Below are 19444 nucleotides of genomic sequence, written 5' to 3' on the forward strand. Positions count from 1 at the left end.
GATGGTAAAATGTTATATCCGCTCTATTCTTCTTTATGGTGCCGAAGCTTACACTTTTAATGTTGACTTAATGAGAAATCTGGAAGTTTTTGAGATGTGGATTTTTAGAAGGATTTTGGAAATCCGATGGACCGATCATATTACGAACGAAATGGTTTTGCACAGAGTGGAAAGAGACAGAGAACTTTTGACCACCATTAAAAGGAGAAAGACAGCATATTTGAAGCACATACTTAGAAATGAGAAGTACGAGTTTTTGCAGCTGATTATGAAGGGTAAAATCGAAGGAAAAATGGATCCTGGTAGACGACAAAATATCCTGAAAAATATTCATGACTGGACCGGTTTGAACACACAGACGTTTTTAAGAAAAGCAGCAGATAGAGACGAATTTGCAATAGTTATAGCCAACCTTCATTAGTGGAGTCGGCACTAGAAGAAGATGAACTCATAAAATGTCCAAAATACCAGTTAGAAAGACGGACCAATAACGTTATGGGATCCACAAGTGAGATCTTAGGAGAAAAGTGTGAAATTGAACATTTGGTAAAATTTCTCAAAGACATTAATATATTTATCAAAATAGTATGTTTAGAGTAAATCTATGTAAATGATACAATTTCGAACTTTATAGAATATACCAGGAATGAGATATCGTAAAATATATTAAGATAGAACATCTGAGGTGGATAAGTCATGTAATGCGGATAGAACAAAATGACTCAGCTAAAAAAACGCTCTTTTATAGAGCCATTTGTCAGAGAAGAAGAGTTTCTTCAGAAAAAGGTTTTTTGACAATCGTAACATCGGTAACATCGATGCTAACAAGCTTGACGGAGGAAGGCGATGAATAGGGACGACTGGAGCGACATTCTTGAGGAGGCTAGGACCCACACAGCGTTGTAAAGCTATAATGATGATGATATTATGTATATGTATATATGTCGCTAATAACCCTAGTGGTTAATGCGACTACATTTTTAAAATAAAAAAAAAATATTTTTTATATGCGATACATTATTTCCACATAAAGATTGTGCAGCTGAAATTAATATGGTACAAGTAGGTACTTGTGTGGTATTGTGTTTCCTGTTTGTGATCTGTTTGAAGAATACGCTATAGTAAAATACCTTAAAATAATGTCGAAAAAAACATTTGAAGTAGATTTTAATCTGATTTAGTGTTTTTAAATGTTAGTTTATAACAGGCAAAATTTCAAATAAATATTAATCCAAGTATATACTAGAACTGTAACATCCTTGAAAATAAAAAATTAAATATACAAAAAAAAAATGCTAGATGCTCGACATTTTGTTCTGACATAGTAACAATATAACTATCTAAAAAATGAAAACCCTAATAGTTTTAAGGTATTTTATAAATTTTCATAAGTGGAGTTATCTTCTGAAAAATAAAATTAAACTGGAAAAAAATCTCAAGTTTTCCACATTATTCGCTTCTCTACACGCCGACACCTAAATTAACAAATCTTACCCCTAAACGTTAAAAAAACTTACATCCCTACATTAAGTTATGAAAAATATTCGACATTCTGTGTTTTTTTTATTTTAGGCGTAGAGGGGTAAAAATTGGCTTAACATATTAAAAATTAACAAAAATTGAATCATTCTTAAATTGAATATAAAGGTATACTATAAATGAAGAATATGTACAAAGCTTATAAATGTATTTTATAAAGATCAAACCTTTTAATACATATAAATCTACCTTAACTTTCTTGGTGTGAATATTTTTCCATCACATATAAAGAAGTAATGTGGCACTTTTAGATATAGGAACAGAGTACTAAAGTTTATATGGACACCATATATACAAAAAATGCCAATACAAAATCAATTAGATTGGTTAAAATGGAAATGGTAAAATAAACACAAGAACTTGAAAGTTTCTTTTATAAGGCTTGTTTTGAGGTAAACCCATATAGTTTTTAAGAAAAAATTAAAAACAATAAATACATCAAAATAATCACAAACGGAAGATGCCAAAAGTAGGTTGTTTGGCATCTCAGTTTTTTCAAATGAGCTGCTTTTTTTGGAATAAATCACAATTCAAAAATACATTATTTTTGACGTTTCGACCCTCAGAGCGGTTTTTAAAACATATTTATTATAAATGAATGAAAAATATTAAAATATATGTTTAACATTAACAATAAAAAGTTAAAATCAATTCTTAGTGGACAAGCTATAATAAAGTGAAAACTCTTTGATCAATATTCTTCAGGTATAGTTTCTTTTATAAATATATACATTTATATAAAAAGCTTAAAAAATTAGAATAAACGTGATTTTTAATGGTTGATACTATATCATAGCAACCTCTGCTAATATCGTGAATGGACAATAGACGAAATGATTGATAGTATCTGCAGTGGTGGTTTAAAGTTAATCGATAAATAATTGTTAAAATTAAATTACATGATAGAATATTACCTGTAAAATTAAAAATGGGGGTGACACTTGGGGAGAGCCGACAGAAGTGAATACTTCTTATAGCGTGTTGTTACTAGGTGTAGGTTAATACAATTTTATCTGCTTGTTACTGAATTGTTAATATTTTTTATAATAACAATATATATTTAAGTTCTTAAAGTTAAAAAATCTTTTTATATTTTTTTATAATTATTATGTATAATTTTATTTGTTAATTTTATTTAAGTTTCATAATTTTTTGTTTTTTATACTTAATAATAATTTTTTAAAATTTTTTATAATTTTTCATTATTTTTTATAGTTTTAATAACTTTTTATATTTTTATTTAATTCTATTTAATTTTATTTCATTTTATTAATTTTTACTTAGTTCCATTTAATTTTTTATAAGTTGTTACATTTTTTATCATTTTTTTTTATAATATTTTATAGTTTTTTATAATTTTATTTAGTTTATTTTATATTACTTCATACAAATATTTTAAAATTAAAATTAACCAAATCGATCCTGTCGTTCTCGAGTTGTTATAAAAAAATATATTATATAAAATTATATTAAGTTTATATGTGTGTATATTATGTATATTACGGTTTACCGCAAGGTTAGTACATCCGTTTTGACTTTTCGAGTCACGCTAAATAGAATTTCGGTCCCGTCCAAACATCATACCGAGCGATAAGAAGTATTCACATAAGACGAGTGGAATCTTTTGAAATATGTTTATTCTGACAAATTCTACTGATCTCATAGACAGACAGGACAGGTGTTTAAAGAAAATTATTACTTATGTTAAAAATCAATAGAGAATTTCGGAGTTATAAAATCGTAACATACCACCTTCTACCCACCAACGATGAAATAACTTCCGACCGTAGGAGTGCCAAAAAGAACCGTCCGCGACCGGGAAAAAGCCTGGATTAAAAAAAAAAGTTACTCTCACCGGAAAAGTATACCCGGTTAAGCACATGGCAAAATGTTTATTGGGCAGACATACGCCAATAGGACTGAACTACTGCGAAAATCAGCTCGGAGTCTTAAGAGGCTTCCTTAGTGGACATGCGTCGGTCCACTTAGAGATACCTGCGTACAATGGATATGTTTCATGGAGACTTCAGGTGCAGACTCTGTAGTAAAGAATCTGGAACAGTCAACCATATATTGTATGACTTCGAGGCATTCGATAGCAGGTGGTAAACACATTTTGGTTGTCTCCAAAAACATATGGTACCAATCCACTAGTACAAGCTGATATAGTGTTCCATATTTCTTGAATGGGTATTATGAAAACATGGAAGATATACAATAAGCCAATTGGCTACAGTCCGAACCGCTTATAACAGACGGCTGCCGAAAAAATAGAGATCATAATAGCACTGTCATTTCTGTATTATCCATGCACAACATTAGTAGAAAAAACTGCTATGATTCTCTCCTATAAAACAATTTCACTAAAGTAGTACTGCTAACGGCAGCAACATAACTATCAAATATGTAATTAAGGTATTAAATAATTCTTTTTAACTAAAAATTAATAATTAATTTCATGATGAAAATTTGAAAACAGTTCGTATAAGGCCACACTTGTACTAATCTATCACTAGGGCTGCCGATGCGTAACTTACGGAAGAATCGTTCATATTGCGACATTGGCTTGACTGTGCATATTTCAAAAATTTCAAACTAGCACGTTGACTACTATCGTTCCTGAGTAATTCTTGTATTGCCTACAAAGAAAAATTAAAATCAAATTACTTTACAACTTTTTTCAAGATTAGATTGATAAATGCGACAAGTCGCCGATCAGACTTTAACAGACTAAGTACCATCGATTGTTTACCGCTAATTATTTCTTTGGATTTATGGTTCTTAGAACCTACCAGCAAGAATCTTATCTGAACTATAATATTGCTGAAAAAATGTACGGTGCACATAAATACAAGATAATATTTGTCAGGTATCATCAAGGTATTTTTATATAATGATCATTAAAAATACATTGTTTTTTAAAATGTTGTACCTTCAACAATTGTCAATGTTTTATTTTAAATATTTCGTTCAACTCTAGGCATATTCGAAATTACGATTAGAAAACAATTTTTAAAATATGAATAGCACACCTTTATCAAGATACTAAGTCGACGACAATGCTTAAAGAGATTCTAAAACTGTATTCTTGTGGCATGTTTAAGTTAAAAATTGTATTTATATGAGATTACATCACAACTGATTGTAACGAGAATCACATTTTATATATATTTTTTTTTGACATTTCGATTTTCACTACGGAAATAGTTTTCCAATCATGGAAAATACTACCGCCTTTTTTTATGAGTGATCCCATATATGTAAAGTTATCTACATCCTCTATTTGTCTTCCATTTATTTTAATTTTAGTTTCTTGGTTGTTCTTGTTTTTTAGAGTTTCGTTTTTTCTGTATTTATCTTTAGGTCCATTAGGTACGTTGGAGTATTTTGCAGGCTTGTCGATCTTCTTCTACATACGATTGCTATGTTCGGTTGGGAGACAAATGTCTGCGAACTCCAAGTCCTCCAACTGGATGTACAAGTTTCACCTAATACCTTTTTTTTCGTTTATTTTTTCCATAATCCAATCCGTTATGATTAGGAATATTGTCAGGGACAGTACGCATCCCTTGTAGAATAATCTGATCAGATTAATGTATTTCATCGGTGTAAAGATAGTTTCAGAATCTTCCACACTTACTCTCTGTTTATACTATCGAAAACCTTTTCAAACTTAATAAACATTGCCATTTACTATTAATTAACTCACAGTAACTTAATATCAAAAACAATACCTGTAAAAGTATTCCTATAGGGTGTCGACCGCAAATGGTGTTGCCGTATTTTCTTAAATAATTAGTAAATTCCGTTGGATTTAAATTTTCAATAATACTCATACCCTAAAAGGAAAAGAGATGGCATAGTTAGTAAACACAATAAATTACTTAATCTATTTGTTACATAAATCTTAAACCAACTAAGCAAATATCAGACATATATATTCATCTAAGAATATTATCTCATAGCAAGAAACAAATATAAACCTTCAAATAATCACAATAAAACTGTCGACTGAATGAAGCGTAAACATTTTTAACACTTGGCATTTTATACCATTTATATAATATGTACTAAATTTATAGGAATAAACTACAATTATTTCAATTGAAAATACGTTAAATTTGACGTCTTTTAAAAATTTAAAATATTTTAAATGTAATAAAAAATTAAGACTAGCGATGAAGGATAAATGCATAAATTGTGCATAAACCTTCAGCAAAAGATAAATTGAAACAGTACCAAAAGAGTATTTACGAATTCAGCAATGGAAAATTAATTCTTAAATATCTTCCAAACATTGGGATTACTAGAAAGGAAATTATTTGGTATAAAACAGCCCCAGACTGTCATCGAATGCCATAGTCTGTGGACTAGTACGCATTTCGATGCGCATCGCCCCGCCTCGAATTTTCCCAATGGCTCTTGACCTGGAAATCCCTATTTATCGCTCGAACAGCGCATATAAATATTGGCAATTTTCAGGTCAGTCCCTCACGGGCTCTCCGAGAGCTTAGTGCTCTCGGGGCTCTGCTTCCTGCATTTATTTTCCATACTCTGTGGCTGAGAATTGTTTCAACTTAACTTGGTGTTTTTATTTCGACGAAGAAATTGTCATGTAAGAAATATCTTGCCTTTTTCAAGGCAAGACACCGAAGATAAATATTTTCCAAGTCCATAACCCGAAAATGGACTTAAGTAGAGGAGCTCTCGACAGTATATTCGAAGCCCTCTATAGAGCACCCGGGGATACCAGAAGGTGGTTAGACCCTTAATTGTTCCCCCGAGGTGACAAGACAACATCTTAACAATTATATTTTACTCTTGCAAAGGAATATGAAGAATTGTTTCAGTAAACGGCATTTCTATTGTTACATCATGTTCGCCCATGATACAGATTTCAAAGAGATTTTGAATGATTGAAGCAAGCAACTTATGCAGGAATAATTCTTCCTATTGTTCAACTGATTTTAAGTTGGTATCAAACGTGACTAATAGCAGTCTGCAATTTTAAAATACACCTGCTTAAAACATTAAAAACATTAGTAGCTTGGTAACTTTGCAAGGAATATAAATAATAAAGTAAATAACTGCCGTACTTACTACTCTATCCAGTCCTTCAATTGATTGATAAATATTACCATAAGACCGGTCATAATAGGTATACCTAAATCTGTGTCCCCAGTGGCAAAAATCTGATGATATAATAAAAAGATTCTTAGGATCGGCTAGGTAATTGGACAAAATTCTACCATAGCAAGCTTCTTTCTCATGACTGAGAGACCCGACGAGGATAGGAACAATTGTGAATTGATTTTTGTAGCTAAAACAGTGCGAATATTGTTTATTAGGAACCTACAAAAGAAAAATATGTCTAGAATAGTTTTCACTCACTTTTCCATTACTTTAGCTATGTAAGGTAGGTGCATTTCAATACTATGCTCATTTTCATCAGTATCTAAATCCATCCACTCAAACTGACCCGTCATTTCTAATTCACTATTAACTGCAACAATAAGTTAGTTCTTAAATTCACATTGTTAAGATCAATGACTATTGATCCGCTATTAAGCTATTACCAATTGATTACCTACATAATATACTACAATTGTATACTTAGTATGACTACATTAGATTACATTATTTTTTAAATATCTTCTGGGATAAACACAACAGAAATTGTAAAATAAAACAACTTAATTTGTTATTGTCAGAAATCATTCCTATATTATGACATTAAAATACATAAAAGGTTTTTCACAAAAACTTAGACAAATAGATGAAACATACAAAACGCAGCGCATGAATCATTAGGAACTAAAACAATAAACAGAAATATGAAGTTCAAATCAAAAACGCCTTGGTACCTAACAACAAAGTTAGGTGTATGAACAATTTAAGATAATAAGAAACGAATTCGTAAAAAGAACAAAAGCAGAGATATAACATTGAAAGGCTTTCACAAAATGATTAGAGACAGATTTTTATCGCCAACAAAACAAATCTATAAAAGTTCATAAGACAACACACAAATGAGCTGAAAAAACTTGTTTAAATCGCATTTGAAAACTTTATCAAAAAAGACGAGTGGATTACCTACCTTACAAATTTTTTGAAACAAAATGCCTTACCAAGAACACGAAATATAATATCAGATCTACTCCAGTATGGAGAAAAACATTCTTCTTATACAACTTCAAAACTTATATGGAAAATCAGTATAGTTACAAAATAGAATCCCTAAAGAATGGAACACAGCGATGTTATTGTTCAGAAATGAGATCATAAAAACCCAAATAATGATCGTAGACTACACCTATTAAACACCACTCTGAAGCTAACAATAAGAATACTAACAAAACAATTAACTGAGGAACAACACCAGATGAAGAGGAGCAAGGCTTCAGAACAGATAGATCGGGCGCATATGCAGTGTTCATAGTAAGATAAATAAAAGAGAAATCCTTAGATTATAATAAAGGTAATTTATGAGCATTATAGATTTAACTAAAACATTTGATCCAGTTTAAAGACAAGGTGTTAAATGATTCTTAATAATATTATCAATATAATATGGTCATTGATTAAATGACAAAAGCATACAAGATAATGAAAACATATACAAGGACAACAAAGTAATTGTAAAATTAGGGACCGAAATGCTGGAACCAATTTCATATGATAATTCCCATAGAAAAAAAGACGAAAACTATAGTTAGGTATTTCAAAAAATTATTAAACAGGTGATGGAAACAGAGTATCTAGAAATTAAATTATCCAGACACCCAAAATACAGGAAGAGGTAAAAAACACAACTACAGCGAACAGAATATCTGGATGCTGGAGAAAATCTTGACAGGTCTTATCAATGAAAAGCAGAGCCATGCATATATATACAAAACTGTGATTAGACCAATAATGTTATACACTGCTGAAACCCGAGCTAATACTAACCGAACTCGAAAGATTAGTACCAATAACGGAAATGACAATAACAAATAAAACATTAAGATACAGAGAACGGAACGAAGATATAAGTTACATAGGCAAAATCGAATGAGTAAACAGATGGATCAAGAACAGAAAAAATTAATAGAAACAGCACATAAATCGAATTACTGACTATACAGTCGTAAAATTAGCAAGAAACTGAGAGGAGATCGACTTAAATAATATTCAGACAATCTCTCAATGAGAGGAATAACCCAAACGATGAACATGCATATGCATATAGAGAACAGTAAGGAGAAGATTATATTTAACGATAAACAAGAAAAACAAACAGTTGTACTTAGCAAATATCTTTTGTTAAATTGATCAATTGATTGATTTATTGATTTTTACTGATTTATTGATCAATCAATATTTATTCTCGACAGTGAAAAAATAAAACTATGGGAGGTCCATTTATTTATAATTTAGTAGTATTTCAGTGCCAATGCTGGAGGAATACGTCGTAAAAAACTTAATTTCAACTTCGATACAGTAGCAAACGTAAAAATAAATATCGTGACTACTTCATTTACATAATAATAAGGCATTTGTAAGAACAATGACGTATGAAGTAAAATAAAAATGTACATATTTTTATAATTTGTATTTAAAAAATTGGTATTAAATCAAATACTACGCAGAGATACCTAAGATAATATGACGTATTTTTCGTAGTTTTTCACATGATTTATAAAAATTAACAGAACTTTGTGTATAGGAAACTCGTTGGAATGGTAATAAGTCGAGAGATCTTGGAGATGGATATAAGTTAATATATAGTAGTGCGAACAGTAATATCACAAATAGAGTAGATATTATTTTGAACAACGAACAACGAATGGAAGCAATATCTTGTAAGGATAACCAGAAGAAATTATACAATAAGGAGTGTACAACGTGAACATCACATGTGCCTACGCATCACAGATAGGGTGTGCAGAAACGGAAAAGGAAGAATTTTGGAATGTCCACTTTATCATATTTAATGTTAAAGGCGACATTCAGGACTGTAATAACTATAGAGGATTTGGGTAGTTTGGGTTTATGCCAGGAAGGAGGACAACGGATGCCTTGTTTGCGTTGAGACAGTTGATAGAGAAATACAGCGAGAAGAAAAGAAAAATTTGATATTTATATATCTTGAGAAGGCGTACGACGCAGTTCCTAGACGAGAGCTATGGAGATGTATGAGAGAGAAATGGGTTCCTGACAAATACGTAAGGCTCGTGAGGAATATGTATGAGGGAGCGTACACCAAAATAAGGACTGCTGTCGGGTTGACCGAAAGTTTTTCAGTGACGGTTGGTTTGCATCAAGGCTCTTCACTGAGTCCTAACCTGTTTAATCTTGTTATGGATGTACTGACAGAGAAAGTAAGGGAGATGGCTCCTTTGTCAATGCTCTTTGCTGATGATATCGTGTTAGTAAAGGAGAACAAAGAAATGTTGGAGGAGAAGTTGGAGTGTTGGAGAAGTGCTATTGACGAGGGAGGGTTAGCAGGTCGAAAACGGAGTATATGTGGTTGAGAGGAAGAGGAATGGTTGGGGACGTAGAATTGCTTGGAGAAAAGCTAGAACCAGTAGGAGAATTTAAATACCTTGGCTTCTACATAACGGAAAATGGGACACTAGACCGAGAAAATGCCCACAGGATACAGGCTAGTTGATTCAACTGGAAGCGAATGAGCGGGGTACTTTGTGATCGAAAAATCGGGGAAGGGCTGAAAGGTAAGATATACAAGAGTGTGGTCAGACCTGCGTTGGTGTACGGCGGTGAAGTGTAGCCTGTAAAAAAGATCCAGGAAAAGAAGATGGATGTAGCTGAAATGAAAATGTTACGGTGGATGTTGGGTAAGACTAGAAGGGACAGGAAGTTGATGGAAGAAGAGGTAGAGGAAAACCGAGGAGAAGATGGAAGGACTGTGAGGTAGAGGACTTAAGAGAGAAAAGTTTAGGTAAAGAAGACCCGATGGACAGAAATGAGTGGCGACGAAGAGAAAGGAACAGCGACCACTGAAAAGGGAAAAGCTGAGGAGGAAGAAGAAGATATGCTATCATCGATTGTCCGATAGATCATCATAAAGGTAATGTTCTACAGCGTTAAAGTGAATGTGGAATTAAATTAGCTACTCCAAAATAAAATCGTTCCATGAATGCATCTCAAAAATTGTTGTAACAATTTTAAACTAATCTTAAAAATATAAAATCAGTGCATTGGATGCAGTTTTGGCTAGATCATTATAATATAATTCTAAAATTACTTACTTGTGGCATTTTTACATTAACCGCTATATTTTTTTGGAATAAGCAGAATTAAAATTAAAAATATTTTCTTTTTTTTTTGTTTCGATTTAAAAAGATACTTCGGTATTTTTAATTATAACTGTGGCTTATATAGTAGTTAATAGATCATTATAGGGCATAACTAGTTGGCTTGTTTACAAAAGTAAATTAATAGGATACTTTATAGATATTAAATTGGTTTCCGACATTTTCGCTCCAACTTTATTTTACAATATACGTTGTGTTTTTATTTCTGGAAGATATTTAAAAAAAAATAATTGGTTAGACTTGGTTAAAAACGAGATTGGCTCGTTCGGGAAATCAATCTTTATGCACTTCGATCTAACGAGGTCTTTTGTACTAACTTATTTATCAAAAACTATACGATGATAAACTTCTTGAGAAGTTACCAGCTTTCTCGGACGTTTATTCCTCTTATTATAAGTAAAAAGAGATTTTTTATGTCACATGATAAATTTGTTTCAAATATATTCCGTTTCAGATTTTTTACAAAAAAAGAATTGTCAAGCAATAATAACGATGGTTACTTATTATATAAAATCATAATATTTAAGTACATTTTACAACTCAACGAAATATTGTGTGGGAATTATTGACTAAATGGACATAAAGTAAAGCATCCTAACAGCAAATAGTTTTTTATCATAATAGTATGTTAAGAGTGGCAATATACGACTAAAGCTATAACCTTCCGTAATCCCGTCAAGGGTTATCAATTTTTTTAATCTGGCATATAAAAATATATCTACTGGAAAAATTAAATTAAATTAAATTGAATTATATAAAATTAAATCAAATTAAATAAAATTTAAAAAAATTAAATAAAATATAGAAGGGTTTATTTTAGAAATGTTATAGTCATTTATAAATAACTATTTATAAATAAAAAGTTTTCAATAAACATTAATTAATATACCCTCCCATTATTCACGATTATTTTTAGAATATAATGATAATCAAAACGAAATAATTCTATATTGTATATAATAAATTTTGAAAGTTACTAAAATCGATAAACAACATTTTTAAAGAAAAAAATTAGGATTTTTTAAATTTTAAAGAACTTAAATGTGTATTGTTATTATAAAAATATTTGTGCCACGCTGTTTTTTTATTTCATTAGAACTAATTTTATTTTCACACCTACTAAACTTTTTTCTTGTGGCATCTTAATATAATTTACTATTTTTATTGGAAATAGGCCACAATTTGACGTTAAAATAAGTTTATTTTAACGTTTCGATTTCCACTTCGGAAATCGTTCTCAAGGAGAAACAAAACGTTAAAATATACTTATTTTAAAGTATATATATTTCTAGATTTCATATTTCTAATATATAAATCTCTTGAAAAATTAAAAAAAATACTAACGTAATGGGTGGATAGATCTAAATTGGATAAATTAATAATACATAATATGACAGATTATTTCATTTAAATATTCCAACTTTGCAGTAGCGATTTTAATATACTGTCAAACATATTATCATCTAGTCGCAATTATAAATACAGATAACAAAAGAGGCCAAAATATCATTCATCCCTTAAAATTTTATGTATTTTACAATTTATTATGAATTCTCGTTAGGTCTTTTGATTTTAATAGTGTTTTCCATTATGAAAACCTTATATAAAAGTTGGTTGCTGACACTGTAATTTCGAAACTGGAAAAAAAACATAAGAAACACTGTAACTCAATACCTCATCCAAGAGTACAACTCGAAATCATTCGAAAATTACAAACCAAGAAAATGATGCAATTAAAATATTCTACTTTTTACTGTTCAAACTTGAGTGATCAGAACCTTTAAATTTTGATTTTCTGACAAATACTTACTTTGTGAGTCTACATGGAGGTCATATATTGGTGTTTTATACTTTTGCGCACTTGACAAGGCACAACCTGATAGGCGAACATGATGGGAAGGGCCCAAAATAAATATTCTCCGTACTACAACTGGGCTTATTTGTCTGTAAGCATGACCTCCACATGCACCGCAGTACTGGTAACCGGCATGTCTAAAAATATGTTACTATCACTTAAATTAAAAGCTACTTATTTTAACTTTGATTATTAACACACACCATTAAAAAAATAATGATAATGAAAAATATAGAATCGATCTGTTTTTGAAAATTTACTGATATATCAAAAAAGCATAACACAATTGTTCGTAATCATTTGACAGCATTTATTTTTGTAAATTTATTTAATTAAAACGCAGGCCAATTTTTTTTAGATTAGCTATATATACCCACAAGAAATATACATATTTTATATTGATGAGGGTAAGCACGCTATATAAATACAACTAATTGTTATTAGACGGTTAAAATTTACCGATCTACACATACTATTGGAAACTCACTGAAGTTTAAAATTATTTTTTTAAAACTTCGCTCAAACGAGCATAAAATATATAACAGGTATTAAAAATTGCAAAATGGGTTTTTACTACTCGTAATTATGGTTTAACAAAGATAACATATTCAATATCATTTTTGATGACAGGATTATAAACAGGAACACTTAAATCCCATCTCCAACTAGATGTTTAAATAAGATTTGCACATATGTGTGGCGAATTAAACAAACATTGAAATATTACGAGAATTATTAATAATTAAATTAACATGAACTATATTTCCATCGATAGCCCTGGCTAGATAAATGAACTTTAACTCATAGGTGCAAATAATTATTAAAATTTAAATGGTTGCAATAAACAATCAAAACAATGTATATGTTCAGGTAAAACTAGGATGGCTTACCGCTAATTGAAGCTAATTATCATGGTTTACACTACTTTACGAAACAACGGACAAAACGAATTCAATTTGAGTGTATTTGTTCACTGTCGAGTTGCGCCTATCCCTCTTAATGACTCACGCTCTTGTGGTTAGCGAGATGCATTCCCCGCGCGGTACTGTAGTGATCGTAGGAATGCAGGGAGGACAAATGTATTGATTAGTTTACACAACTATATTTAAATTTAAACAGTATGTAATGTCTTTGTACAGCCCTTTAAAAAAAGTTTCATTTATTATCACTGATTCACAACCTGGAAACGCCGAAAAAGTGTTGTTTTGTTTTTTGCAGAGAACAGAACAAGACCAACCAACTGTTGTAACCGATAACGTTGGTCGATCGTCAGGTACAACTATTTTTTTCGGTGAAAAAGCGCACACACGCGCACACACACACACACACACAATTTAGGATGTCACAATATTTCGCACTATCATCAGTACCATTAACTATACAGAGAGGTGTAGCACCACGCTGAGATATTGCTCCCCAAACTGCATTGCATTATTTTAGTGGGAAATTTGGAAATTTGAAAGGTAACACTTTCTCTTGATAGGAGTTTTAGATGATTTGCACCAAGCTAGAAACAACTTTCATCAGATATAAAGACATTATTCAAATTATCTTCTCGAAAACGTTGATAAAAATCTATTCTTTGTTGCCTTTGCAGAAGTGTCATTGTAGGGATTTTTTTTGGATTCGTTGATATGTAGCCTTGCTTTTTCAGTGACATGCGGACAGTTTCTGGGCACACTTTTATTCTTCGTTGATTTTCAAATCTGTTCGCTAATTTTCGAAACTCTATGCGCGGATTTTGTCGTCCTAAAGTCACTAAAGCATTTAAATTGTTTCCGAGAATCTTACGCGGTCTACCCGAAACTGGTCTATGTCTCATATTTATGCCATTTTTTATTCTCTTTATTGTCTCATACACTGCAGTTTTTCCGAGTTCAGTCAATTGCACTAATTAAACTTAAGTCTGTTTACAAACAACATATTTGACAGATGGTGTTGTCATGCGATTTTGTCCATAACCTATTATCGGCACAACCTACTTGATGCATTACTTTTGTCTTAAAATGTTACAAAAAGAAAATCTATTAAAATTAGGAAAAATATAAAATTCCGGATACTTTCTGGACGGACTATATTTTTTTAAATTATTTACCATTTTTAACCAGTAAGTTTTTAAAAGACATAACAAAATAAGCAAAAAAATAGCAAGAATTACTTCACCTCCGGTTGCTTGAGCTGGATGTCTGATTTTTGTAAAGTTCATAGTGTATGGGAGGTATACATTCCATTACCTGGAGGAGATCTTTCTTCTTAGCTTTATTTATGGTATTACCATTTTCACATACTTATGATGGCAATTCCACTATTTTTCTTAATTTTTTAAGTACTTATACTAGATAGTGTTAAGAGAGTCTTTCCTAAACCTCAGCCCTTAGATGTTGATCCACTCCACCTTTGTTTCTGTTTCAGAAACTTTTCTCTTAATTATATTATTTTCAAGCATTTTGGTAGTCAAAATTTGATTTCAAGTCAAATTTTAAATTCAAGCAATTCGATGTTACCAATTATTCCTGTTCCTCCCAACCATATATACTCCGTTTTCGACCTGCTAACGTTAAGTACTCCGTCTTCAATAACCCTTCCACATTTCTTTGATCTCTACTAACACGATATCATCACCAAGGAGGTTTACTTACCTTACATTATCTGACAGTATAACTATAACAATATTAAACAGAAAAAGACTCAGCGAAGAAAGAGCCTTGAGTCCGACATAAGTCCTTATTTTGGTCTACACTCCTCCAACATATCCTTCACTAGCCTTATGTATTTACCACTTTAATTAAGACAAATAAATATGCAGTTCGCAAGTCGAATGATTCCAAGGCACAGAAATTTTTATAGTTTCATTTGTCGTTCTGTTTGAAACAATATTGAGCACCTATCTTTACTAGTGCGTTCAAGATTTAAAAGTCTTGGAGTTTTAATCGACACAGTCTTGTCCAACACATTTTCTTCTTTTGTTTATGCTTCTCTTCCAAGGTTCTCTCAGTATAAGTACTCTTTTAATTCAACTTAATGCAAAATAAGCTTACCTCCAATTTTAGTATCTTCATCGATATCCATATTAGCTAAATGTAATATACACAATAACTAAAACTCGAAATAATTATTCACAAAAAATCCAACTGAACAGGAACAATATATAAACATCTAATTTACAAACAATGTCGATGGAATACTTTTCAGTTTTTAGATTTTAACTTGGAAGCTTTAATTGCTCTTGTTCTATGAATGCTCTATGTGTTATGCATTATTTTAAAAAATTCACAACAGATGTCGCCTTAAATACTAGGTTCATGTGACATCTATTATCTCAAAACATACTACTGAAATTTCACTGTTGTTAGTTATAGTTGTCAATTATAAAAATTAGTTTTAATACGCGTGATAAAAGCTAACAATATTTTTGTGTTTGTATATTAGTAAAAAACATAGTGCTTTTTGTGATAGTGGATCCACAGCTGTGTTAAAGGGGTGAGGTAACGTAAAATATATCTTGTTTTTATCCTATGCTAACCTAAACTAACCTGAGTCTACATTCCATGTTTCTGCATTGTCTATAGTTTTTATTCTATTTCCATTATAAATCAACTAGGTATATCAATAAAGAAAATGTCTATAACCCCAGGTTTGACTATTGGACTTGAAAAATTGAAAAAAGAGTCACTACTCTCGTTTAATTCATGCACCTTATTCCTCAATGGGATTTTTTGTTCATACTTTTTGATTGGTTCATTTTGTTATTATTGATATTGATATATTATTGATATTACATACCAACATGAAACAAAATATCATACAACCTGTAAGTTTTTCATTTCTCAAAAATCTAGCACTTCATCTCATATTTCATATCCATGAAAAAAGACAATATTACTCTGATATGTGCGTATATCTAACATTTCTTAAAGAGCTAAGACTTAATGTAATAACCCCTAAAAATTTGTTGACGCCTTTCTCACGAGAATATTCTATACTTGCAGTTTCTCAAAAACTGATTAGGTCATTTTGTTCTTACATAAATATAAAACAAAATAGATCCTGCAAATTTCTCAAAGATTCTCACTCTTATTTTCTATCTCTGATTATAGTTACATAACATTTTATATCTAGGTATGTATATACAATATGACTAATACATTTTTCCGATATCAGACATATTATGTGTCTAAGTACATGTCAGCACATTCTAAATATTATAGATAAGTGTGAAATACGGGGGAAGTACAAGATTTTATATTTCAAAAATAATTCAGATTTATTATTATTTATTAAGATTATTTTTGTAAATAATAAATTAAATTATATATAAAATGTTAAAAAGTTAAGTGACGCAAGACTTTTTAAATTTCTTCATTTCAATTTTTAAAAGTTGATGTGTTTTAAACAATGGTACATTCTATATATATATATATATATATATATATATATATATATATATATATATATATATATATATATATATATATATATTATATATATAAATATATATATATATATATATATATATATATATATATATATTCTTATAAATAAATAAAAACAAGCAGGATATATTTTTTACTAGTAGTTAATTCTAAATATAAATCTGTGGATTTTATTATGCTTCGATGCACTATTTTCATTTTAGCAAATGATAGCGAATTTTCTACATCTTGAAATATAGCAAGAATGAATTCAAACGTATTTATAACCTGATTCGTGGTATCGTTTATATGGTAAAAAAGAATTTTATGACAATTTTTCAGTTAAGCAGTTCAATCAGTTGAACTAATTAAATAGTTCAATTAATCAGTCATGTCAATTTGATTTATTATTAATTTTCATACCCTTTACATGTTTTATTTTCTCAACTCTATGTTTTATTTTCTCCACTGTCTTATCGATACTATTTATTATATTAAAATAGAAAGTGTAGTTAGTCATTATATAGAAAGTTATAGAGGAAGTCATTTGCATTCTATTTTTCCTTATAAGACTTCTTTTATTTACGTTTTGATCGCGTCAAAATATTATTCAATTTTGATTCTACTTTGCTTAAAATAAATTCTAATATTTTCATATAATTTGAGGTGTCACATTAAATTTTTATCTGTAGTTACTAATTTTACTGTATACTGGATTTTCAAGGACGATGGGGAACATGGAAAATTATTAATAGGAGTATGTACTAGGTTTTACGTGGTCTTTTAAGGTTGTCCATATGGATTTGTTTTTTGTTGCTTCCTACTTACTGTTTTATCTTTTTCAACTAAATTTGTTATCTCTGCCAATTTTGAAAACTTATTTGTTGTTGTTTAAATTTACTCGGTGAGTCTCGTTTTTCGTTTCTTGTTTACAATTTTTTTTTTGTCTTGTTTGATTTTCATTTAATTTAGTGTCATTTTTTTATGCCCGTTTCTAAAATTACTGATTAGTATCATATCGACACTAGCGTTAAAAGAATTTTCTGTGGTTAGATGACCGTTAATTACGTCAATGGGTTTTACTTTGGCCGATGAATGTATTGTGTAGTAGTTTAAGAGTAGAACTATAGATATATTTCATTTTTGTTTGTGTAAGTGCCTTGAAAAAAAATATTTTATTCAGAATTCTGATGTGTCCACTAAATGTAGAATTTGCTCTTCCTATAGATAAATTAGATTATAGGTGATTGTGTGAACAGAAAATGAATTTTATTTTTTTTGCGCAGCTAATAATTCAGAGATTACGGAATTTTTAAATTCGGTACCATTATCTGAAATTATTTAGTTAGGAACTCCGCGATGGAAGAAGACGGTAATAAGATGATTGATTATTTCTGTTATATTATATTTTGAAATAATAATTTTATTATCTATAATGGTGTATTGGATTCTTTGGGTGTACATCTACATGTGTCTATATGAAGGATTTCAAACGACTTACTAGCTGTGGGTGTAATGTTCATTTGCATCTAGATCGGATGTCTTTCATATTTACACATCTGCCAAATTTCGAAATTATTAATAAAAATGTGAACAGGTTCTTGGTCAATAGTAAATACCTTTAATTCGATTAACTGTTTGATCTATTCCCCTAAGATTTTTAGACTCATGATACTTTCTTATGATTTCCAGTATCTCTTACATCTCTTATATCTGTTACACCAATTCTTTGGGTCAGTTCAAGCAGGGCCAATGTCACTTTTTTCATGTTTTTTGTTAAAATGGCCAATGTATGTAAATTTGTATGGTTTTCAATATATGTAAAAATGGCTTATGTAGGTAAGCTTGCTCTAACCACTGTAAATACAAATATGACGGGTGTATGTCACTATGAAATAGTAAAGAAGCCAATCTGTAAATAGAGCTTATGTCCAGATTGATCCTTTTAGGTAACTACGGCAACACTTTTATTAACCATAAGCAACACACACACACACACACACACACACACACACACACACACACACACACACACACACACAAACACTAAATACCGACCTTTCCTTATTTGGCACCAATCTCCGACGCATCCTACTTACACAAACAAGAATATCCCACTTTAAAAGAAGCATACTATTGCAAAAAGATTTTATGATACAAGACAATTGTACTTTACGTCTCTCTATGGTCACAGTTCCACAAAATGTTTTACAACTGAAGCCACCCTACAGTAACCCATTATTCAGTGAGTAACCAATAATAAATTACTGATAATATCATCCACAACTAAACAAGTCCAGTCTAAAGTGTAAGGCACA

General features: G+C 30.4%; 1 protein-coding gene across 1 annotated transcript in view; it reads right to left on the bottom strand.

Annotated features, from left to right (window-relative positions):
• Positions 1–1575: 1575 nt before the first annotated feature.
• Positions 1576–19444, bottom strand: part of LOC140451866 (protein MEMO1) — a 40357-nt gene continuing 22488 nt past the window's right edge. The window contains exons 3-7 of the mRNA XM_072545787.1: positions 12670–12851; positions 6931–7042; positions 6640–6859; positions 5274–5378; positions 1576–4178 (exon numbers count right to left, since the gene is read on the bottom strand). Of these exons, the coding sequence (XP_072401888.1) occupies positions 4041–4178; positions 5274–5378; positions 6640–6859; positions 6931–7042; positions 12670–12851 (757 nt within the window). The 3' untranslated portion in view covers positions 1576–4040. The remainder of the gene's footprint in view (positions 4179–5273; positions 5379–6639; positions 6860–6930; positions 7043–12669; positions 12852–19444) is intronic.

Source organism: Diabrotica undecimpunctata, chromosome 10 (genome assembly GCF_040954645.1).
Source record: "Diabrotica undecimpunctata isolate CICGRU chromosome 10, icDiaUnde3, whole genome shotgun sequence".
In the NCBI taxonomy this organism is placed as follows: Eukaryota; Metazoa; Arthropoda; class Insecta; order Coleoptera; family Chrysomelidae; genus Diabrotica; species Diabrotica undecimpunctata.